This window comes from Bos javanicus, chromosome 19 (genome assembly GCF_032452875.1).
Source record: "Bos javanicus breed banteng chromosome 19, ARS-OSU_banteng_1.0, whole genome shotgun sequence".
Lineage (NCBI taxonomy): Eukaryota > Metazoa > Chordata > Mammalia > Artiodactyla > Bovidae > Bos > Bos javanicus.
Window position 1 is genome coordinate 39,084,011 of NC_083886.1, and position 25,541 is coordinate 39,109,551.

The 25,541-nt window shown below is 41.8% G+C and overlaps 1 protein-coding gene across 5 annotated transcripts; it reads right to left on the bottom strand.

Annotated features, from left to right (window-relative positions):
• Positions 1–1,273: 1,273 nt before the first annotated feature.
• CALCOCO2 (calcium binding and coiled-coil domain 2) lies at positions 1,274–24,984 on the bottom strand. 5 transcript variants are annotated; one of them, XM_061391480.1, is made up of 14 exons: positions 24,880–24,984; positions 17,255–17,444; positions 12,766–12,868; positions 12,074–12,207; positions 11,148–11,273; positions 9,911–9,999; positions 9,448–9,517; positions 8,678–8,800; positions 8,305–8,391; positions 6,885–7,043; positions 5,719–5,814; positions 3,834–3,969; positions 2,784–2,812; positions 1,274–2,299 (listed from the first exon to the last, which is right to left on the bottom strand). In XM_061391480.1, exons 2-14 carry the CDS (start codon positions 17,432–17,434, stop codon positions 2,120–2,122), a joined length of 1,512 nt encoding a protein of 503 aa, XP_061247464.1. In that variant the 5' UTR covers positions 17,435–17,444; positions 24,880–24,984; the 3' UTR covers positions 1,274–2,119. The 5 variants fall into 5 exon arrangements, with proteins under 5 accessions (XP_061247464.1, XP_061247465.1, XP_061247467.1 ...); XM_061391481.1 differs by lacking the exon at positions 24,880–24,984 and adding an exon at positions 24,452–24,788; XM_061391483.1 differs by lacking the exon at positions 6,885–7,043.
• Positions 24,985–25,541: the final 557 nt, after the last annotated feature.

Genomic DNA, 25,541 nt, shown 5'->3' on the forward strand with positions numbered 1-25,541 from the left:
AATAAGTACAAAGATTCCAAAACCCAATTTAGATGTAGACACCATTTTACTCCTACCACCTGCTGTTGTTCAGAGGCATTTTACAGCTTTAAAGTCTGTGGGTGCAAGAACTATAGAGGAGAAAGGCTGGGGTGATCTTCTAGTTTTCATCTTCATTTTATCAAAGGGGTGATGACTGGATTATCTAAGAATGACTGTTTCCTTTACCACTAGTAACTGCCTGGAGCATAATTTCCCCTTCAAAGCCTTGGTAAGAGCAGCTGGGGATAATGAACAGTGGTTAAAAGATGCTTTGTTTTACATCCAGCAAAAAGGATCATTAACACCTCAACTGTTTTTTCACCAAGCCTGTGGAAGGCTCCTGCTGCTGTTGATAATCACGGTAACCCTCAGGGTAGCGGGGGCAAAGGGGTGGGTAATTCACCAGAAAATGGTATTCGCCGATTTGGATTATGTGCACCGCTGCTCCTCTCCATTCATGTGCTTCATTAAGAGCCGACTAGTACAAAATAGATGAAACTGCAATTCTTCATTGGAACTATCTGGGGAGTAACAGAAATGTTGCAGGGAGGAGGGGTATATGCCAGGAAAACCGCATTATTCTCTATTATATTTCTCTTCTAGACTTCGTCTTAATGTCACATCTGATTCTGAAGGGGCAAAGACTTATGAGTCCAAGAGACATCCTATTGATATGGTGATACAGGAGAAGGAGGGGGGAGTATAGTTTCATCTTCATTTTATCAAAGGAGAAATAAAGGCCAGGAGCTGTGACCAAGATAATATAGCTAGTCTAAGGTGCAACTCCAGTCATGCCAGGGAAAACCTCAGGACAGCAGAGCTATAGTTGGCTCAATCTGATTCACAACGTTATTCCATATCATTTAAAAGTTCCTGTAAAAGTCTTTCTAGTGACCAGCTGGTTGATTGCCTGGGGGTTATTTCCATTTGTTCAGTCCCTCAGGTAGAGAAAATGGAATTGCTTTCTTTTGGTTCAAGTAGGCAGGTCTGGATGGAGGGAATTGAACTTAGTTCACAAAAGGTGCCAGAATCCACACTCTTTAAAAAATAGATATAGAATTCTGAGTCAAGGCTCCAGGTTTCTCAAGCTCATGCTTCCTCAACTCCGTCTCCACCTCAAGGTAATGGCCAGGATACGCTCGTTAACTAGTTAAGACAGGTGAAGAGAAATCCTTGATGGGGTCTATAATTCCCACAATCCTTTTGATTACACTTTCCCCATAAGCTTAAAAAAAAAAAAATGAACTCAAGGTTTATTTTAAATTACCAAAGTCCCTGAAGTAGAGGACTAGTTTATTTTTAGTATTAAAGTGATGAACAATAATTCGCATTATTTCGACTTATCCTTTTTCAAACTCACTTGCTCAGAAAGTTGCAAACCCATACAGTTTCTAACAAGTCCCACTAACCATTAAGAAAGGACTTATAACAATAAAAGTTATGTGCACATGAAAAACCAGAGTAGAAAAATGCCATTCAGAGGTATAGTACAAAGAGAAAGAAGACTTTCTGTGATTTAAATAATATTTTATGTCCATGATTCAGGAATGCTTCTGTTGGGAGCTGCGAAATCAAGGTGAGAAAACTTTGGTATCCAAATTGGATGTTTGGGTTCTCTGCCATGCCATTTTGGGCTAGGCCTGAGAAGGAGGAAGAAATTCTCAATTCCAGATCAGGTGCCAGTCCCAGGGTCAGGAGTGAAGACTAAGTACAAACATACTCAAGGTCTGACCTTGAAAGGCAGCGGGACCACCTGGGAAACTCCTCACTTGAGTCAGGCCGGCTGTGAAGAGCCAGGTCAGCCCTATCGCAGGCAGGGCCTTTATGCTAGAGACCCTCACAAGAATAGGCGTTTTAAGTGAGAGGCTGACATAGCTGGAGTTATGTGACCTAAAAGGTTGTAACCCACAAGGATGGGAGTAACAGCCCTTAACACTATGCTTCAGGTAATCGACATGACTCCACCTATAGGCAGCAGGACTAAGCAAATTCCTATTAACTGAGGTTAGGCAGGATCTTAGGTCATAACTCATAGAAGAAGCGATAGGTTCTACTGTATAAAATCCAGGTACAGTATAGATCCAAGAGGCCTGGACACTTAGAGAGTGTGGCAGAACACATGGTCTTCAAAGATCTGCTTCTCTTTTGCTGGGAAGGTCTTGTCACATACTGGACAATTCAAACTAAGGGTCTGCAGGTGCTGCTCCAAGGCCAAGTTGTGATCAAAAACATCAGCAGCAAAGTCTGATTTGCAGGTGGGGCATTTCTTGATGGAGAGCTGGGAGGAAGAACAAAGAGGTCAGTCTGAATGCCACGTATACATGGCAGAGACCATGTCTGGCTCTCTACTGTATCCTCAGCACCTAGCATACTGCTCAGTAGATGGTAGGTGATCAAGAAAAAGAAGATGAATGAGCAAATTCACATTTGGAGATACTCACTAGGGCTTTCTCTAGGATTTCTCTAGGATTGAAAGGAAGCACTGGATATACCTTGTTTGGCTACCTGCCTGGTTCACCTTTCCTCCCTAGTCCTGCTACCAGACTCAACTTGCAGGTAGAGATCTTGAACAGAACAATGATGGATAAACTGTGCTTTTCCATCTGAACAGGCGCTCTTGGCACTGACCAAATTGATCTTGCTGACTTAGGAATTATCACAATGAAACAGTCTCCCTATAGTTCTCCCCTAAACTGGATGGAGCAGGAAGGGAAATTTTCTCAAAGCTTTGATGTGGGCAATCTCATGAATCAAATACTTACCAGGCTCGGGGCAGAACTTTCTTGGATACCTGAGGGTAATAAAAAAGATTTCATTCAATGATAAAGTATCTATGCACTAGAATGCATTCTCCAGCTGTGTGCTAGCAGCTGTTTTCTTTAACCCTCATCATTCCTCTTTGATTCTTTAGCTTTCATATATATCATCTATTTCGATAGAGGGGATCTAAGTCAATGAGGGAAAAGAGGAAAAAATAATGAAGTGGCATTTTCAGTAGCCATTATATAATCAGAAAAAACAATAAACCTATTTTCAGTGTGGAGAAAATGAGATTTTAATGAAAACAGTAACAATTTAACAAGAAAATAGTCTGAGAATAGATTTTAAGACCAAATGCACATGAAGTCATTTTTTTAATGAAATGCTTAAAAATAGTTTTAAGGAAAAATAAACTCATACCACTGTCTATTGCAAAGATGTGATTTTAACTGTTAAAAAATATGACTGCTTTAAACTGTCCCTAAAAAGCAAATGAGGTCTCATGTTGCTTTTGGAGACAAAAAAGCAGGAAAGTTCCCTGTGTGGCAAGGACATCTGACCCCAGGTCCATAAATGACAAGACTGGCTGTCACCCCCCCCCATTTCCTGTCCTCCAAACCACCCAGGGGGTCTCTGTGGAGCACACCCCTGCGACCCCTGGTCAGGCCATGGGGCTGGTTGCCTCACCGCCCATCCTGGGCAGCAGAGCCCGCCTCTCGTGCTTCCATTTCCAAATCTTAATTAGCTTCCTTGGCTCTGTGTATATCTTCTGCACAGAGACATTTCTCTGATTTATATATTTGGAATATAGCCACGGGACTCAATTTGTGTCTGCTGCCTCTAGGCGAATGATCTGATTTGCGACTTCTAGATTCAGATTTATTTCTCAATTAACACTTCTTGCCTGGCAATCTTTCTGTTGGGTACTCAGCTTCTGCCCAGCAAGTCTTAACAATGAGGCTGGTCTTAATTAGCATCTCAGATAAAAAAAAATTTAGTGGGGGAATGGGATGCAGGCAGGGGCTTCCCAGCTCGAATGGCAAAGTTCTTACCAGAATATGGGTTTCCAAAGACAAGTCCTGGGTCTTGTCTTGTACCTCCTTGATTCGAACTGGGCACTTGATATGATAAAGAGTCGCAGTCCAGACCCATGTAACTCAGCAGTCTGTTGTTCTCTCTCTTCAAATACTAAGGATAGAGTATTTACAGAGATATGTTCAAAGACAACAACAAAGAATGGCCACAAGGAACTGGCCACGGATGCTCATTACAGGTAGCTGTCAATTAACAGTGTGGCACCAGAGAAGTCCAAGAAGTGATAAACCGTTATTCTTCAAAAGGGGAAGCGCAGCCTCAATATTCCAAAGATCTGAGGTCTTTTTTTTTTTTTTTTTTAAGATTTTTTGATGTGGACAATTTTTCCAAAGTCTTTATTGAATTTGTTACAACACTGCTTCTGTTTTGTTTTTTTGGCCACGAGGCATGTAGGATCTTAGCTCCCCAACCAGGGATTGAACCCAAAACCCTTGCATTGGAAAGCAAGGTCTTAACCACTGGACCACCAGGGAAGTCCCAAAATCTAAGTATTAATATCTGAATTTAAATATATACTGGATTTTGTTTAGAATCAATGCAAAAAGGAATTTACAATCTTTAAACACATACCAACTGAAGCGGGTATAGAAGCTGTGTGGATACGTGAGGGCGGCAGGAGCTATATTAAGACTAAAACTGTTGTACATTATTGAGAGCAAAATGCTTCTTTTAGTCTCCTTCCTAGAACAACTTTCTTACACACTGTGAATGTTTTTCTGATGTAATTTTCCCCTCTTCATGTTTTATCCCATCAAATGGATATGCTAACAGAGTGAGAGGGAGGAAGAAGAGAGGGAGGGAATGCAAGGAAGAATGTAAGAAATCAAGCTGCAAGGGAGACAGGTGGCATTTAAAGTTCTCAGAAGAAAGAACATTAGTAAACTTCTTAACATCTTAAGGGGCCTTTACTATAGTTCTTAACAAAGCTTCCAAGTATTAGATGTTTTTCTTGTTGTAAGTTGTGTGCATTCTTCCTTTCCCATCTTCTGCACACCGCTCCCCGAAGGCCCACCCATGTTACCGACTACTTCAAAGTCAAGGTATTTGAGTAAATTAAGAGGATGAGAATGACAGGACCAGAAATAGACCCCAAAGTCCTCTGCAAAACTGAAGCACTGGCATAAATGATATAATCAAAGGCAGGAGGCTGACTGAAGGCGCGGCCCAGAAGCGTCATGGAGAGGGAGGGAACGCGAGATGAAGAACGGCTGGAGGTACAGATCAGAGGAGCAGCCAGAATGCATGGACACCTGCTCTTTGATGCTAGCAAGTGTGTGAGAATGACTTCAAGTTCAATCTTTTTAATTGTTGCCATCATCGTCAATCAATTAATAATGTGTTTAGCATAGAGCAGAAAATAAATACTGGTTGGATGAATGAATGAACTGATGAATGAATGAATGCACAGTATTTCGGGGGGGCCTACCATGGGTCCAGCACTGGTACAGATCACCACTTCTGTTCCTAGTTTGGCAGCAGAGAAAAAGAAAAATTTTGTGTGGAAAGAAAGGGGTCCCTTGGCTAAATAGCATAAAAATGACGTAGGATATCATTCCCCAAATACAATACTTGCAATAGCTGTGGAGTTAAAAGCAAAAATAGTAACTTAGATCTTCATCAAGGCTGTTCCTTTCAAGTTGACTACTGCCATGCCAAACACGTTTCAGTTACAGAACAAAGAGTAGGTTTTGCGGTAGATTAGGAAACCAGATGAAATGTACTCTTTGTTTAGGGAAACTGTTTCATCCAATGTCCCAGAAAGAGCTCTTTTAACTTTTTATGTTATCACCACATCTCCGGGTCATCCTGCTCCTTCCCTTTAAAACTCTTTTACACACTTACATCATTTTCTTTTTCCATTTTCTCTTTCTCTCTCTGTAGAACATCATGTATTATCATGTTCTCACTCAGTCTTTTTGACAGGTCCATGTTCTGGTCCTATCAAAAAAAAAAAAAAATAGCATTAGGATCACATATTGTAGTCTGTATCTGAGATGGGATACAACGAGGAGATAGTAGAGGATCTGGTTTCCAAAATGGTGGGACTGAGGTAGGGGGGAAGGGATCAGGGATGGAGATGCGTGGTGCCATGGAGGGGATGCAGACTTACAGAAAAGTGACTTAACAAAATGCCTGAAGGCTTGGGCTGGCATCAAGATGCCAGTTTCTTTTGGTTTAGCTGGGAGTTAAGTGACCAAAGAGAGAGCTTGGGGGGAACCTCAAGACTGACTTATCAGAATGAGGGGTAGGAAACCCCACCCAACCATGGAAACAATCATCTTTGTCTTGAATGAACACCTCACTGAATGCACAGTGAAGCACTGAGTTTAGGCTGGTGTGACTGCCAGTGTGAGGACAGGCATGTGGATTCAAGTTACGAGGAAGAAGGAACCCTGGATGGCATTTATCCAAGGCTACAAGGAACCCAGACTGGGGTCTTGGGCTTTCCAGTACGATGGGTTCACCTGACTAGTTTCATGGACCCAAAAGTCATAGGCATGCTTCAGCGCTTCCCGTCTCCTACCTACATATGTACACATGCGCATACCTCACAGAAACACTTAAGCTAATCTTACTAGTTGTGGGGGTTTTTTTCAAGATTTTTTATTTGAATGCTGGTGCCCAAAATGCTGTGCGCTTCTAGCCGACCCTGAGGAAGTAATGCCAGAGGGGGCTACCCGATGACAGTGCTGACTGGAGGCTCCTGGCTCCCCATCCCCATTGGCTCCTGCTGGCTCTTCTGGTCCTGCTTCACTTCCTCAAAAGGCAGAAATAAGAAAGGTCTATCTGAGTCCGCACAGCAACCCACTCAATGGTTACAAAAACCTTCTCTGAGACCCAGGGCTAAGCTACGGCTTCTATTTCCAGGGTTTCCGGCCGCATACTCCATCCCTCCTCTTTTTAACAGAAGGATAACTCTCTCTCCCTAACAAGGGTGTAAAATCCTAGTCCCGGAACCACAAACCTTCATCCCCTTGCTTCCTGAGCCCCACATCTCTGTCACCTACCCGTGTGGCAGCCCTGAGTTGCCTGATCTGTTTGTGGAGACGCTGACACTCTTTGTACTTCTCTAAGAAGCAGGCTTTCCCGGCCTCTACTTTTGCCTTTAGGCGTTCCACCTCCTGTACTAACTGCTCCTCCACGGCTGTTTTCTTGTTCCTAGGCTCCTGAAGCATAAGACACGGAGTCCTCAGAGTTAGGGGCCTTCTGGATGCATGAGGAATAAAGAATGCTATCAGACAGCTGGGGAGCCCCTGGGTCTTGAAAAGTATTCCATGAAAACCAAGGAAACCCATATTGGCCACAAGGAGGTCCAAACCTTTGAATGGCTATAGATTATTTACAAACAACAGTAATTTCTGTGCAACATCAGAGGTCACAAACTCAAAAGTGCCAATAGGAGCCTGACAAGTAATATAATTGAATGAAGGAGCAGGATGCCATGAAACAGTGAGACTTCAGCCACGTGGGGCACGCAGGACCCATCAGAAGGATCAGCAGTTACTCAGCTCCAGACACCACTGCTGGACAGGTATGTCAGCTCAAATGTTGCCAGAGCCTCTGATTTTTCAAGAAGCTGGAAATACCATTTTTTTAAAATGGGAAATATTCCCATTTTTAAGTGTTGATAAGCAAATCAATTTTTACTTAGAAAACTATTTAGAACAAATAAAACATTTCTGTGGAATATACTTAATCTGTGAGTTGCTGATTTTCAAATTTTGTTGAATCTATTCTTTAGTACATCAAGCTAAAATACACAGTAACATGTTTAGTAGGTACTCAATCATTGATTGGATAATGACTGACTGAATGAATGATGCATGCATGATATGAGTTACATTCCCAATAACTAGATATTCTCCACACATCAGGATTTCTCAGGTCCTTACAACAGTTCAGAAAATGGAATTTCTAGCACTTGTTATCACCACAAGGCCTCTTCTATAACAATATATTACAGGAAATTATTAGTCAATTAGGCTTTCATCACTGTGTTCCATAGCTTAGAATAATGTATGACAATGGCTAACATTATATTAATATTAATTATAACAAAATTTGACTACTATAATATTTTCTAATTTAGAGCTCATTTTATAATCATTAATATGTCTGCCCCCACAGTAACTCTTTAAAAAGAGGGCAGGGGTTATTCTGTGTGATTCCTTATCCAAGGCTCTGTTTACTACAACCTGCCATGAAGTTTAACTTAGAATATTCCTCTGTCACTCATCACACATTAGAAATGCCCAGCTCTCCTAAATAGTTTGTAAAGGTCAGATTCTCTGTCCTTTAGGGTACAGAGAAAGAAGTCCAGCAGTAAATGCTATTCTAATCTGTCATTTACCCTATCACCTGCAAATAGCTCCTATCCTTTCCTTTCCTTAGGCGCCCTCCCACACAGCCATTCAAAGACAGACATGCCGTTAACTCCTGTTGTTTCTTCGCTGCAGTAGTTTCTTTCTGCTTCATCTCCTCCACTGTCTGCTCAAGCTTCTTCTGGTGCTCCCTCTGCAGAAAAACAGGTTATGAGTACCACTGCTGGGAAAACACACACACACACATGCATAAGCACAAGTGTGCATGCACTGGGGAAGGGCCTGCTAAGCTAATGAGCGAGAGAGGGAAAAGCAAATCTTCTCTTATTAGCTTCTGAGAAAAGCTGTGAGATGCCTCATTTTAGATGGCTTCCCCTGAGACCTTTCCCAGAGCCTGTGATACCCACATATACAATAAAGAACAATGCATATATTTTTTCACAAAGGTCAAAAAATATTATTTTCTTTCATGACTCTACCTGTTCAGTTAAACTGAGAAAGAGCTGGCCATTTTCCTCTTTCAGGTGCTCCAGCTGCTCTGTCTTATCTTGAACTCCCTGAACAAGCTTCTCCATTTCTCTCCCTTGATTTGACAGCTGAGCCTAAAGCAAAAGTAGTGAATACAATCAAGATATAAAAGAAGGAAACCTAAACAGGAACAATGCTTTTTAAACATACAGTAACATAAAAAGATGCGCTTTCCCTAGCAATTCCAACTATCCCTATCAACTTCTGTGTTCTTCAGCTCCACCTTACACCTACTAGAGAAGGAAAAGGCTACCCACTCCAGTATTCTCACCTGGAGAATCCCCATGGACAGAGGAGCTTAGTGGACTTCAGTCCATCGGGTCGCAAAGAGTCAGACATGACTGAGCAACTAAGCACAGCACCTTACACCTAAGAATCTAAGACTCAGTTGAGTAAAACTTGACAAACTACCCTTTAAAGCCCCTCTCTAAGGCACAGCCTCCTAAAAATGAGAGCAGTTCTGCTTCTACCCGCTTATCCAGTCTTTTTAGTAAGATTTTGCTGGAAAAGATTTTGTAGCTAAAAGAAAAAAATTAGAAAGGATATTGGGGGAGGGTGGCGGTCAAGAGTGGAAAATACACACTCTGAAATTTCAATCTGGCGCTCTGAGAAGTCCACCATAAGGCACCCACTATAATGCACCGCAACTTTCTGGATCACCAGAGTGGAGAGGTGGTGAGGCTAAGAAAATCTACTTTGGCAAAGGTTTGGCATAACCTACCTGAAGCTGATCCACTCTGACTCCCATCTTCTCATTTTCTGAGGACATCTTCTGGTTTTGTTCTTTCAGTCTGTGGAGGTAAGAGATGACTAAATGAAAAATATGCTGATTCTAGTTGAGCTACCCCAGACCATAAATGATTTAAGGCTGCCTTGGCCCTAAGCCTGCAGAGTTATTTTAAAATCCACTAGTCTCTTCTTCAGTCCCGTTCTGGCTTCCTGACCTCAAACTGCAAGTGTTCACTACTTAAAACTAATACCTGAATTTAGGCCATGTGTTTTTACCATTTTGATTCTAATTCTCTAACCCAGACTCAAAGAGCTCATGAGTCAAAGACGGAGAATCATACCTATCATTGTCCTTAATAGGAAGACTGCACTAACAAATTCTAGAAATCTAATATGACCTTGCCTAAGGGTGTTTTATAATACAGCAGTTCCTCCCATTCAAGAGTCAGACTCACTGAAGCAGCTCTATCTCCCAACAGTCCTTCTGTTCTTTCATTGTCTGTTCCAACTTCTTATTGATGCTCTTCAGGGTTTCCAGCTCCTCCTGTAGATTGAAATGCCAAAGGGACTGACCGTTGCTAAGGCAGTGTTTAGTATCTCAGGCAGCCAACAAATATTTACTGAGCACTTATAACATGTCAAACATATACACACAGCAGTGAATGAAATATCCAAGTAAAGGGATTTTCATATTAAAATGTTCTTAATATGTTCTTTCCATAAAAATGGAAAAATACATTTATCTTAAGAGTTTGGGATTAACATATATAGACTACTATATGTAAAACAGATAACCAATAAGGGCCTATGTATATAGTACTGCTGCTGCTGCTAAGTCACTTCAGTCATGTCCGACTCTGTGCGACCCCACAGACGGCAGCCCACCAGGCTCCTCTGTCCCTGGGATTCTCCAGGCAAGAATACTGGAGTGGGTTGCCATTTCCTTCTCCAATGCATGAAAGTGAAAAGTGAAAGTGAAGTTGCTCAGTCGTGCTCGACCCTTAGTGACCCCATGGACTGCAGCCTACCAGGCTCCTCCATCCGTGGGATTTTCCAGGCAAGAGTACTGGAGTGGGGTGCCATTGCCTTCTCTCGTATATAGCACAGGGAGCTATATTCAATATTTATAATAAACTATAAGGGAAAAGAATCTTAAAAACAGATACATATATGCATAATTAAATTACTTTGCTATACATTTGAAACTAATACAACATTGTAAATCAACTATACTTCAAATTTAAAAAAAAGAAAGGAAAAAATACATCTACCTTAATTTCTCTTCTAGTGGAGCTTATATTTGTCCATTAACTCATTACACAAATATTTAATGAGTGCCTCTACACACCAGACCCTGTTCTGGTACTGCAGACACAGCAGTGGACAAAATAAAATTTCTTTTTTCCTAGAAAAGTGCTGTCCAATAAATTCAGGAAAGTCATTATATATATAATTTAAAAAATTTAGCAGTCAATTAAAAAAGCAAAAAGAGACATGAAATTATTTTACTAATAGTATATGTATTTAATCCAGTGTATCTAAAATATCATTTCAATACATAAACAATAAAAAAGAAACATCTAATATACTAAAATCTGTGCCAGATACTAGTATAACAGAGTCAGATCATATGAAAAAGTGGGTGCTGGACAGGAGCCATCACCCCCACTCACATTTAACAAGCACACATACCTGCTTCTTTTGGAGCGTGGCCTGCATGTCTGAGTTTTGCTTCTGGAGGCTGACACAGCTGTCCTTCAGCTTCCGGTTTTCCTTGCAAAGCTCCTTGTTGTGCTGCTCAATTTCTTCCACCTCACTCTACAAAAGAACGTTCCATAAACACGTATTTGGCTTTTTATAGCTCAATGGATATTCAAGTCCTGCTGACATGAAATTCACATATGCTGGGATGGTGAGGGTCTAGTTGATCCCCACTCACTGTAGTGACATCTGTGTACCTCAAGTGGAAGCAACCCCTCAGTAGGTAGGGAAGGGGGAAGAGAAATGTGTCTACCATAAGCACTGAGCCTGCCATTACCAAGAAAGAAAAGACAAAGAAAATTAAGCCACAAAAACTTAAAAGGGGGAATGACAGAAGACTGTAATTTTTTTTCATGCATATACTTTATTTCTCCTATCAGACTCAGTTCTGTGAGACCGGAATAGGGTTTTAACAGATTCTTCATTACATCCCTAGTCCACCAGAGTGCTGGATGAACTAGATGTCTGTTAAATAACTAAGTAAGTAAATGAATCTAACTGAAAGATATTATACAAACAAGAATATCTACTGTGTCTCTCCTCAAAGGAGCTTATAAAATTTACTGTAGTGATAAGATGTACACATGACAAAAATTAAGTACCTGGGAAAGTTAAGGGAATAACTGAATGCCAAGTGAGTTACAGAAGCTTTAGAGAAAGGAGAAATCACTTATTGTTATGATTCTTATTAACATTCTGAAGTCATTCCCTTCTGATGGGTTTGAATAGGACTGTGTAAAAATTTCACAACAGTATCTGTTAGACATTCAATAAAGGCTTACTGACTAAAATTCTACCCTACCCTGGAATTGCTACTCTTAATGGCAGGAAGGGACTGAGATGAGATGCTTACAGACCTGAGTGGTAACAACCAGGATGTCCTCTTCATTTTCTGGACGGAACTGGAAAGGGATACTTGCTCCCCGGACCACCCCATCCTGATCCACATAGCAGAACTGGTAATACTCATCATCCTTGGGCAGGTAGTAAGCTGGAAACAGAACATGATTTTTAACCCAAAATATTGCTTCCCTGGTGGCTTAGAGGTTAAAGCATCTGTCTGCAATGCGGGAGACCCAGGTTTGATCCCTGGATTGGGAAGATCCCCTGGAGAAGGAAATGGCAACCCACTCCAGTATTCTCGCCTGGAGAATTCCATGGAGGGAGGAGCCTGGTGGGCTATAGTCCACGGGGTCACAAAGAGTCAGATACGACTGAGTGACTTCACTTTGGGCTTCCCTGATAGCTCAGCTGGTAAAGAATCCACCTGCAATGCAGGAGACCTGGGTTCGATCCCTGAATTGGGAAGATCCCCTAGAGAAGGGAAAGGCTACCCACTCCAGTATTCTGGCCTGGAGAATTCCATGGACTGTATAGTCTACGGGGTGGCAAAGAGTCTGACACAACTGAGCGACTTTTACTCACTCAAGGTCTATTCAGAAAACTAAAAATCTAGAAGTCTTTTATCTACCCCAGAAGGCTCTAGCTCAAGAGAATTAATGAGTTTTGGTTGCTGTTTTTAATACCTTTGATCTAGTATTTTTCTCACCTTTGAACTGGACTTCCTGCTGTTTGGCTGATTCACTGTTTAGGTCAACGGGCAAAGTAACCCACATGAAGGTGTAGTACTCGCGGGTTGTCTTCCATCCAACCTGCAATGACAAAAGGCTCTTGTTCAGCATCTGAAAGTGCTCAGATTTAGGCTCTGTCTTCTGAAAATGCACCTTTCGTTATTTTAAAATTATAGTAGAATAAGTTCTTTATCATAAGATCTACCCACAATGGATCAAATCTTTTTGACTTATGATAACTACATATACAATTAAAAATTGGTATGCATGCACATATACCAGTTACTCATAAATTACTCATCTTAGAAGGAAACAAAAACTGGCCACTCAATACCCAGGATAAGAGTGCCAAATATTGTATCTCCAAGTCAGGTACAGTACTGAGAATGACTGGGGAAAAAAGCTGTAGGACTGTGAGCTTTGATTGTACTATCTTCTTACAATGGTATACTTGGAACTTCTTAGTCAAAAAGCACTTCTGATCTGCCCCCTCTATTGGTTTGTCCTCTCCTGTGTCCAATTAAGTCTTGTCACCTATACCAACCTGGTTACATCACTGCCTTTAAAAATGGCTTTTTAAAATAATGTGTGTGTTGGGGCTGGATGGGTAAGAGAGTTCTTAGATTAGGAGGCACCAGATAACGAAGTCCAGTTTGTATGATTTTCTTGCTCCAGAGTTTTTCTTAATATATGTTTATTGAAGATTTTTTGGTGATAAAAAAAATAATCTGGTAGTCATAAAGGCCTCTTCCAGGTATGAAATGTAGTAAGTCATAAGATATAAGGATACTGTAAAATTTGCCTCAGAGCAGAAAGCTGGCTAAGTGGGAAATATTCTCACTAAGTGTGAAAAGGGGTAAAAGATGCTCAAATCATATCTGGAAGATAAGAGCATACCGGAGAACAGACAGAGAGTCATTGTGTCTTCAAGGGGTGAACACTCAGCAAATAAGAAGCAAAAATGACATTTATTGCCATATTTTGACTCTGCCTGAGCCCAGGGGGAAGAGAAGAAACTAAAAATAAATTCTATTTTTATATAGTAAGGAATCAGAGCATGGTTGAAAAGGCTATAAGCTCATCAGAACATACTGGGGCATGTTTTAGTGTCTCATTAATACACACCCCATTGCTGTGAGCACCTCTGAGCCACTGCAGCCTGCGGAGGAACAGGAAGCAGGAATTTTATGGAGTCTTCATTCACATCCTGGAGCTTCTTAATGCACTGTGACTAAAATATCATTTGGGAAGGCCTAAGAATTACTACTGCCTTGGAACAAGGATGCAACTTCCAGTCACCTGAGCTTTCTGTCCTTGGCTCCTCCATCTCAGGAGTCCTAGTCCCAGCCTGCCTTTTGTGGTATGACCATGGAACATGGCATAGGAGCCCAGGTAAAGGAGAGTATGGAGCACAGGGCTCTATGTTGAAGGAAGAAAACCTGACTCCCAACCACTTTAGCTTTTATCACTGGTGGTAGCCTTCACTCTATGGAGAAGATGGAGCATGCTGCACATGCAGAAACGTTTTGTTGAGGGCCCTTTGGGTGCCAGGAACCAGTGGTGTTAGGGCAGATGAGGAGCTGAGGAGTAGGATTAAGACTACACTGCAAGAACACCAGGAACATTTTAGAAGTGAGCTAGGAAGGACAAGCATTGAAAAGCAGAGATATTACTCTGCTGACAAAGGTTCATATAGTCAAGGCTATGGTTTTCCCAGTGGTCATGTATGGTTGTGAGGGCTGGATCATAAAGAAGGCAGAACACCAAAGAATTGATGCCTTCGAACTGTGGTACTTGAGAAGATTGCTGAGAGTCCCTTGGGCAGCAAGGAGATCAAATCAGTCAATCTTAAGGGAGATCAACCCTGAATATTCACTGGCAGGACTGATGCTGAAGCTGAAGCTCCAGTATTTTGGTCATCTGATTCGAACATACGACTCATGGGAAAAGTCAATGATGCTGGGAAAGATTGAGGGCAGAAGGAGAAGAGGGCATCAGAGGATGAGATGGTTGGATGGCATCACTGATGCAATGAAAATGAACTTGGGCAAAATCTGGGAGATGATGAGGGACAGGGAGTCCTGCTGTGCTTTAGTCCATGGGGTCACAGAGTCGGACACAACTGGATGAGTGAACAACAACAAAGGAAGAACAAAACTTTACATTCAGCCCTTAATTCTCTAATTTACTATCTGTTGTTCAAAGGAATTCAGCAGAATAGAGGAAGAAAAGCAGAGGCTTGGGAGTCAAACAAAGGTCTCCAAACGGGGAGACCTTGGGAAAATCACCATCTTGAGTGTATTCATTTTATTCATCGGTGCACAAGTAATAAAACTGCTTACCTCAGGGGGCTGCTGTGCTGTGAGGATTAAATTAGAAAACACATACCCACACACACACACACACACACTAAAAAAAAAAAGAAAGAAGGAAAGAAAACCCCATCAAAGACCTAGCACATCATATATTCTCAAAAAGTTTGTGTTCTCTCTTTATTACTCTTAAAATTTTCTTTCAGGCTTTAGTGGTGGTGATCGGCAGTTTAGATGCTAAGTTGTGTCCAACTCTTGTGATCCTGTAGATTGTAGCTTGTCAGGCTCCTCTGTCCATGGGATTCTCCAGGCAAGAATACTGGAGTGGGTTGCCATTTCCTTCTCCAGGGGATCTTCCCGACCCAGGAACTGAACCCAGGTTTCCTGCATTGCAGGTAGATGATTTACTGACTGAGCTATGAAGGAAGCCCTTCAGGCTTTAGCGTAGGTGGCAAATCAATAGCTTTTAGGGAATTCCCGGGTGGCCTAGTGGTCAGGACTCAGCACTTTCATTGTCAGGGCCTGAGTTCAAGCCCTGGTCAAGGAATTAGGATCCCTGCAAACTGAGTGGCACAGCCAAAAAAACAGGATCTAAAAAAAAATACAAACAATGCTTTTAAATATTTGTTTTTAAAAAGTATAATCCTTTCATTTGGTTTAGAGTGACATCCTCGCTGCCAGTTGCTAAGGCTTGGGAATTATAAACAATCAGCCTGAGCAAAATGGAAAAAAAAAAAAGTTAGATTACCTCTGAGAAGCTGTAAGTAATTTTTAATCATTCTTTTTTTCAATTATATATACCTGTACTATTCAATATGCTAGCCACTAGTTAGCATATTGAAGCTACTTAATTTAAAGCATATGAAGCTACTTAAATTAAAATTAAATAAAACTTAAAATTTAGTTACTCAGTCACACTAACTACATTTTAAGTGCCATTAGCCACATGTGGCGAGAGCTTACTATACTGGACACCAAAGCAGCCAGTATAGCTCCTTCCTAGAAATTCTACTTGTCAGTGTTAGTCATAGAAAGTTCTACTGGACAGCTGAGATACATATGGGGAAGAAAAAAGACAGTTGCCATCTTCTTTCCAAGACAGAGAACATCCTCTGTGTCAGGTTTCTGTTAGGACACCTTTAGTCTAATGAGTCAATGTCCTGCAGTCTTAGGAGCTGTCATGATATTCGCCAGTGTCCCTCTGCTTGTCCACTATCCCCACCTCTAAACACCAGCCTTGTTACCTCCAGCTTCCATCACTCTTTCACTTAGCTTGAAATTCCAAACAATCAAGAGAAGGAATTTGGTGAGGGGTGTGAATTAGCACCAATTCCTACATACTGCAGTCAAGAATGATGTCTGATTTCAGGATGAACAGTGTTGGCAAACAAGCACATGACATACTGAGGTGTCAAAACAAAGGTCACTGATGCTGGAACTCTGCAGTGTAAATAATGTATGTTTGACCTTTATCTCCTGTCTCTGGAAATAGGACAATTTGTCATTATGGTATGTGAATAAATGAGTGAATATATGTGTCTGTGGCAGGGGGAATGTTAGAGAGAGACGTGGTGGGAAAGTAGAGAATAAATTGACTATAATAAAAAAGTACCATTTCTGTACTTGAACTGACATGGTGATTAGACACTGGAAGAGGAAACCAAAGGAGCTCATAAACTTTCTGTTCTTAGAAATCTTCACAAAGAAGCAAGACACACTTATTGAGGAACACACTTCTTGAATACAGGGTATTAACTTTTCAATATCCTTTCCAGATTGGTAATACTCATATTAAAAAAAATTAAACACTGTACTAAGTAAGCAAGTGACATTACTTCACAGAAACTATATAAGAGGCCATACACCCTAGTCAGGTCATAGATGAATATTAATTTAAAACATTTACATTCGGTCTTTGAAAGTGTAATAAAACTTGGGGACTATATGATTTGCTATCTTATTTTAGCTTAAGACTGAAATTAAAATTTGAGTCCTATAGCACTGTTGATGTGTGAAGGGGGAAGTGCTAGGGAGCTTAGTTCAGGATTTTAACATTGGTCACACATATATGCAAAATGCTTATAATACAGAGACAGACACACACACTAAGATTCACCTCTGGTTCCTAATCATTTGGTACTAAATTAACACTTACTCTAAAGATGCCAATCCAATCCTTTCGACGGGGAATGAAATGCTGGGTGAGGGTGTAGTAGCACGTGATGTCCCCCCCAGGGACGTAGAACTTCTCCACACTGTTAAAGATGACCTGAGAGAAATGACAGTGGTCCAGCAGGACAGCTGAGGTGGGGGGATCGTCTACTGTCTCTTCCATGGTAGGGGTCCTGTTAAGAGATATGGGATAGAATAAGGCTCAAAAGGGTTGTCTGAAATGCCAGAAATTTCTGGGCTCTCACCCAGGGAACATTCCGTTCAGAGCAAGTCAGGAAAAGCAAAAGCATGACAAGTATTGAGATCACACAACTTGCTTTCTGTTTCACTATGAGCCACTCTGCATTCACAACTCCCTATGCTCTAAGAATTTTCTGAGACTATCTTTGACCTCTTCACCACAGGCACCACCATCCTCATTATATCCTTATCCTCTGCTCATAGCTAATTTTCTCCCTTTCTTCTAAATGCCTTAAGTAAGGCAGCCTAGAGGTAAATGCCCTGAGCTGGGAACTGTAAGACTTAGATTCTAGATTTTTTATCCCAACAAGCCCTGTGACTTTTGGAATGTCATTTTCTCTAGATTTCAGCTTCTCTATTCAATTCCATTCATCCTGTAATTATCAGATCCTTCTTAATATTAAAGCACTCTGCTAGGGGCTCGGAATGAGTGCAGACAGGCATAAGAGAAGGAGATTATCTGACACGCAGTGGTGACAAGCACAGGTTCAGAAACCAAAATGCTGGAGTTCAAATTCCAGCTTCACCACCTATAAAATGCATGCCCTTGGGTAATTTATTTAACTGGACTCTGCGCATGGTTCCTCATCTGTAAAATGGGGCTGATAACATCTACCTCATTCTTTGTGTTTATGTATGAGCAGTAACTGAAATATAGGTATACCTTGAAGATATTGCACGTTCAGTTCCAGACCATCTCAATAAAGCACATACTGAATAAAAGTAAGTCACACAATTTTTTTGGTTTCCTGGTACATATAAAAATTGTTTACATTATAATCTATTAAGTGCTCAGTAACATTATGTCTAAAAAAATAATGTACATACCTTAATTAAAAATATTTTGTTAAAAAGTGCCAAAAGCAACATCAAAAATGACTGATCACAGATCACCGTGATAAATATAAAAATTATGAATAAGTCTGAAATATTGCAAGAATTATCAAAATGAGACATGAGTAAGCAAATGCAGATAGAAAAATGGCACCAACAGACTTCCTTAAGATATGGTTGCCACAAACTTTCAATTTGGTAAAAAATGTCAAAAGTATCTGTGAAACACAATAAAACTAGGTAGACAGTGACTAGTCCTTAAATTAGTACCTGTCATAAGAGTAGGCAATTCACACAAAGTAAAGGCATGTTTAATTGCTAAGTTATGTCTAACTCTTTGCAATGCCATCAACTGTAGCCTGTCAAGCTTCTCTGTCCGTGGGATTTCCCAGGCAAGCATACTGGAGTGGGTTGCCACTTCCCTCTCCAGGGAATTGAACCTGTGTCTCCTGCTTGGCAGGCAGATTCTTTATCACTGAGGCAACTGGGAAGCTGCTAAAGTCATGCTGAGTGACAGAATAAAGTACTTAGACAAAGTCTGCATAAAGAGAGGGCTTAACAGATGTGATTATTACTTTTGCGGGGTTTTTTTTTCTCTTTTCTGGCATACAGTCTTTGCCCTCCAAAGGGTCACAATCCGATATGGAGGTTAGATGAGAATTTAAGTGACTGCCAAATGGATAAATACATGCAAAATGCTCCTGGGTTCAAAAGAGGGAGAGAGATGAAACTGGTTAGGAAAATAAAGAAAAGCTTTGAGCAGTGAGTGGAATCCTGGGTAAGTCCTCAAAGAAGATTAGGGTTTTGACAAGTGTGTTTGGGGGTGAGGAAACTTCAGATGAATGTAACAGCATGCAAAAAGCAAAGAGACAGAAAAATGCAGTCCATGTTTGGAGGACAGCAAGCAAGTTTGGATCTCTACAAAATGGAGACAGTAAGCTGATTTCACCTTTCGAGGTCATGCTGCTGCTGCTGCTGCTAAGTCGCTTCAGTCGTGTCCGACTCTGTGGGACCCCAAAGACAGCAGCCCACCAGGCTCCCGTCCCTGGGATTCTCAAGGCAAGAACACTGGAGGGCTTCCCGGTGGCTCAGTGGTAAAGAATCTGCTGGCTAATGCTGGAGACATGGGTTCGATCCCTAGTCCGGGAAGATCCCACATGCAGCAGAGCAACTAAGCCCATGCGCCTCTGAGTACTACTGAGCCTGTGCTCTAAAGCCTGGGAGATGCAACTACTGAAACCAGTGCCCCTAGAGCCTGTGCTCTGCAACAGGAGGAGCCACCGCAACTAGAGAAAAGCCCCTGCAGCAAAGAAGACCCAGCACAACCCAAAATAAACAAAACTATTTAAAATAATTAAAAAAAAAAAAAGAACACTGGAGTTGGTTGCCATTTCCTTCTCCAATGCATGAAAGTGAAAAGTGAAAGTGAGGTCGCTCAGTCCTGTCTGACCCTCAGCGACCCCATGGACTGCAGCCTTCCAGGCTCCTCCTTCCATGGGATTTTCCAGGCAAGAGTAGTGATCAAGGGTGGGGAACTACTGAAGAGAAAGAAACAATAGGTAAAAGAAACAAAGTCTTTAGAACTGTCAGGACCTGACACTTCCTGCCCTTCAAAAGTCACACGTCCTGTGTTCTAAATGCCTCCTTGGTCTAACATTTAGTGAGTCCATGTTACTCAACCCTCAGCTGTACTGGGAAATGAGAACAATACTGCAGCTCTAAACAGCAGATGAAGAAAGAGCTGTACGTATGCAAAAATGGCATAATACCTTACAGATTCAGCTTCTAGAACATGCTGGAAGATTGTATACACACACATGCAAACACAACTTAAAAAAATAGTAAGTACAATAACCAAAAACACAGTAGCTCTTCTGGCTCTGCCCCACCCACTTATTTCCTGGTTTTATTTTGAACTCTAAACAAACAGGCCTTCTCTTCCAGCTCCCCCAGAAATAAATTTTTTCACAGAGAAGGCAAGAGGACTTTGAGGTACCCAACTGTCTGTTCTTGGGACTGAACTGCTCAGAAATGTATTGGCTTTCTGGGGTTTGTGACAGTTTGGCCACATCCTCAGTGTCAAAACTCAGATCAGTTTTTCTAAGGAAAGGAGAGGACACATTCTAGTCTAGGCCAGTACTTGTTCCTCCTGATAAGCTGTGGCCTGCTGATCTGATGAATGCTGCAGGAGAATGTATAGGGAGATTTTTCAGCTTGCAGACCCCAGTCTTTCCTAGTGGTCTTCAGTCCACTGAGGCCAGCATAGCCCCTGGGTCCTAAGCTTGGAGCACCATTTATCTGAGCATGTGACTTGATCTGTGCTTTACCATGGATAATGATCAATCCCTCAGGTAAGAGTGACTTCGGGCCCCATCTCTCAATTAACCTAAGTACCATCATATTGTCTGTTCTTTTCCTTCATAACACTATCATAACTGTAAATACAACACTAATGCTAGCCCATAGTAATTACTAAGTACTCATAGAATAAATGAATGAATAAGATATGCATGTAATTCATCAAAAAGTGAAAGGAAGGAACTTTGTAGGTAAACAATGGTGTGTATGATGGTGGCGCTAATTCTTGTCTTTAGCCCCGCTCCTAATTTGTTTGGTGTCTTTGGAGAAGCTGCTGTTTCTCAGTTTTCTCTTTTCTAAATTAGGGTGAGGAGCAAGTTGCTGGTGGCTAAGTGGTTAGGATTCTGGGCTTTCACTGCTATGGCTGGGATTCAGTCTCCGGTTGGGGAACAGAGATCCTACAAGCCACACGATGTGGCCAAAAAAATAAAAAATAAGTAGGGTAAAGAGATGAAAATCTCCAAGTGTTATGTCAGTTCTCGGTATAGCTGGTTCAGCGGGCAGAGCCGGTTCAAGTGGCGTAGTGCCAAAAAAATAAAAGGCACAGATTTGATTTCCTTAAGGACCCATAAAATTCACACTCCATTACCTGCCTTCCACACACTCAAACTCTGGCATGCTGTTTTGCAAATGCATGCTACTCTGAAAGGCAGGACCAGTCAAGGGTAGGGGAGTTTGGTACTGCCTCTCTTTCTTTACTAGAAAACAATCAATCTGTAAGTGAGCTCAGAACACTGAAGAAATGACAGCATATGTACACAAAATGGCATGACAGAGCTCAAGCTCTGAGGCTTGAGTGTACAGCCAATGGAATCTTTGTTGTTGTTCAATCACTAAGCCGTGTCTGACTCTTTGTGACCCCATGGACTGCAGCACACCAGGCTTCCCTGTCCTTCACTATCTCCCAGAGTTTGCTCAAAATCACGTCCACTGAGTCAGTGATGCCATCCAACCAACTCATCCTCTGTCGCCCCCTTCTCCTCCTGCCCTCAGTCTTTCCCAGCGTCATCTTTTCCAGTTAGTCGGCTCTTTGCATCAGGTGGCCAAAGTATTGGAGCTTCAGCTTCAGTATCAGTCTTTCCAATGAATATTCAGCATTGCTTTCCTTTAGGATTGACTGGTTTGATCTCCTTGAAGTCCAAGGGACTCAACTCTCAAGGGTCTTCTCCAGCACCACAATTTGAAAGTATCAATTTTTTGGCGCTAACCCTTCTTTATGGTCCAACTATGACTACCATACATGACTATTGGAAAAATCATAGCTTTGACTATACGAACCTTCGTCAATAAAATGATGTCTCTGCTTTTTAATATGTTGTCTAGGTTTACTATAGCTTTTATTCCAAGGAGCAAGCCTTTTGATTTCAAGGCCAATAGATGGAACTCTGACATACTTTTTTTTTTATCTCAGTTTCCGAAATGATTAAGGTCCTCAGAGGAGGAAGGCAATGTATTTTAAAATGAGTCTCCTGAACTGGCTCCTGGCTTCTAAGAAAACCTGACACATTTTCATCTAATGAGCATCTCAAGATTAATACATGTCTCCTAGGACTGTTCCATGAGGGCACAGATTCTCTTATATTCTCCTGAAGAAAAGGAACAAAAAAGCCAGTTCTACTCCTGCTCTTTCTGAATGAATCTGTAAACTACACTGATAACACTTTTTTGCAAAAAAATTAAAAATGTTTTAAACTTTCTGATTAGGTTCTAACAATGCAAATAGTCAACCAAATCATCTTACCAATTTTCCCAAAGAATTTTCCTCATTATGCTAAATCAGGAAGAATAACTTTATTTAAAAAAAAAAAACTAAAATTCTACCACACAAATATTCAATATTTTTATGTTAGCCTTTTATACCAGTGGGCACATGTTTCATGAGAAATGAAGACTTTAGATAAGTTTCCCTGGATTAGTTCACAGAAAGCAAATGCATCCGAAGCCCAGAGAGAAATGCTAATCAATTCTTCATTTGGGAACCGTTAAAAACAAAACACACATTCAACCCAATTCCTTCTTCCTTCTGCTTACTTAACTTTCTAAACTATTAGCAATTAGCAAAATGGATGAACTGATTTGAATCCCATTCCCCCTGGCCCTGGAAGAGATGCTTCCACAAAACTACCCTTTAGAGAACACTGACAATAGCTATTACGGATGTGCAGATGGCCCTGAGATGGGGAGCAAAAGCAAAGACACATAGCCACTGGTCCTCAGATTATTACAGCCACTTGCTCTAATCCAAATTGTCCAAGTTCATTCTAGTTCCTTACCTAAAATCTTTGAGTGACTTAAGTAAATTTTATACCCCCAGGAGACTTTTAATACCTAATTCACTAATAATTGTTTGGATTCGTTACCCAGCTTATTCTAAGCAGCCTTTATCCCATATACCACATCACTGTGCCAAAAGTACTACGGAAAAACAGAGAAACAGTTCTGAGCAACCAGAAGAAACTGCAAAAAGCTCAAAGCTGTGTACTCAATCTCCATTTTCTTTCATTTTACTTTACTGAGATTTTATACTTCTTCTGTGAAGAGGGTGATTATGCTAACCCTTGAAGTGACAAGGGTAGTGACAGTGATGTGCAGCAGAAAGGGAACTAAGCTAGGAGCCAAGGGACCTGGGTCCATTAGTTCTGCCACTAACTAGCTCTGAGATCTTGGCCAAGTCACACTACTTTTTAAACCTCAGTTTCCTCATCTGTAAAAATGCATGGATCAGGCAAGAAAATCTCTAAGAAACTTTCCGGCTATAATGATGATCCCAAGTGAATGAAAAAGGAAGCGAAGACAGAGTTTAACTGTCTTCATATAAGAAAATGAGGAAGCATGGTATTATATTAATAAGCACAGTCAAAAATTTTGAAGAGCCCTATTTGTACTCTGACTCCAAAGTCTGCAGGATATGTTAGTGTTGTGTAACTCTTACTACCCTTCTCAGAGTCCTTTCCACTCCACAGATGTCATTTCTGCAAAAGGGTAGACTTTCAGATAGAGGCCCTCTGAAAGCATCTGTGAAAGTGAGTCACCTAGATATTCCTTAATCATTAAGGATAGTCCTTAATCATCTACATAATCTACAAAGGCCTACTGTATTAAAGTCTTTTGCTTTTAAAGGTTTTTGCAGTTGCTGCTGCTGCTGCTAAGTCGCTTCAGTCGTGTCCAACCCTGTGCGACCCCATAGATGGCAGCCCACCAGGCTCCCCCATTCCTTGGATTCTCCAAGCAAGAACACTGGAGTGGGTTGCCATTTCCTTCTCCAATGTATGAAAGTGGAAAGTGAAAGTGAAATTGTGTCTGACTCTTAGCAACCCCATGGATTGCAGCCCACCAGGCTCCTCCGTCCATGGGATTTTCCAGGCAAGAGTACTGGAGTGGGGTGCCATTGCCTTCTCCTTTTGCAGTAGTGTAGTTGTTATATAGCTTTTATATTATTCTACTCCACTCCAACCATGGCTACTTGTTGGCTTACATCAGAAGCAAAGAATCCGAGGGAGAGAAAAAAGTTTAAATGTCCAGGAGGGTTGAACTCAATAAATAAAAGTGGAAACATTAGCCCCCGAACTAAATTGGGGGGAGTGTTGGGGGAGAAGGACTACAGGAGATCGATGGTAAAGAAGCAGGTCACCGCACTCCAGCTGCTCTCTCTTCTCAGCTGTCTAGAACATCTCCTCCAATTACAAAAGGCAACTGAACGAAGGGGGGGTTCAGTGATCAGGACGGGGAAACTGAGAAAGTAACTTGCCTAGGGTCACTGGGCAGGGTCCCGCTTCTGCCACCAAGCCGACCGCGATGACGATGACGTCAAGCACGGGAGTTAAGGAGCCAGCACGACCTCGGCCGGCGAGGGGGGCATGACGCCGTGACAAGACCCTCACTCGGGTCAGAGGAATTCCTTCTGTCCCAGGGACCGCCCACGCGGCCCCGGGCACTGAAGCCCTGCCCTCCGCGGCAGAAAACTGCCCTCAACCCTCCAAAGACCGCGGAGAGGCTCCAGGGGGCCCATGACGTCACTCCCACTTACGGTCACCCTAGAAAGATGAAAGGAGGTGAAAACCGAAACCAATAGCACACCCGCCCGCCCATGGCCCTTTCTCAGTACTGAAAGTGTGAAGTCGTTGAACCTGAGGGCCCAACTGTCCCTAATTGCCCGCCTTCGCGCCAGAGACTCACCAGGGGCTGCAGTCAGCGGCAGCGCTACAGCAACAGGGCACAGAGGGGAACAGAGGCGGGGCTAAAAACCCAGGGACGAGCTGTCCTGTCTGACCCCGCCCATCACGTCATAACGGTCAGCAAGTCCCGCCCTCACCGCGGTGCTTTACGGGACTTGTAGTGCTCAGGTGCATGGGTTCCAGAGTTTTCCGTCACCTTGTGTGTTCCGGAACAGCAATCACATCCGAAGGAGCTTATTTCTTCCCCTAGGACGAGACATTTACTTTAAAAAAAAAAAAATTTTCTTTCAGTTTTCAGTGAGAAAGTTCCATACATTTGAAGGGCCAATGAAAGATCATCTTCATTTTTCTCCTGCCTCCACAAAATACTTCACTAAGAGTCTTACAGATGAGAATGCCTTTGGCATTTAATGATGCCTCCCACCTGCCCAGGGAGACCCAGCAATCTGCCTGGGTGCCCTAGTTTGTGGTTCATCATTTCCCTTCTAGGAAGAAATTATTCTTTAATGTTAACTCTGTCAAAGTAGTGCTCTTCCTAATTGGGTTAAGAATAAACTCAGCAAGAGTTCCTGCTAAGTCAGTTTAGAGAAAATTCCCCCACTTTTTGATATCTGATGAAACCCTGGCCTGTCTTCAGCAAGAATCCTGTAAGTAGGTTTAGCA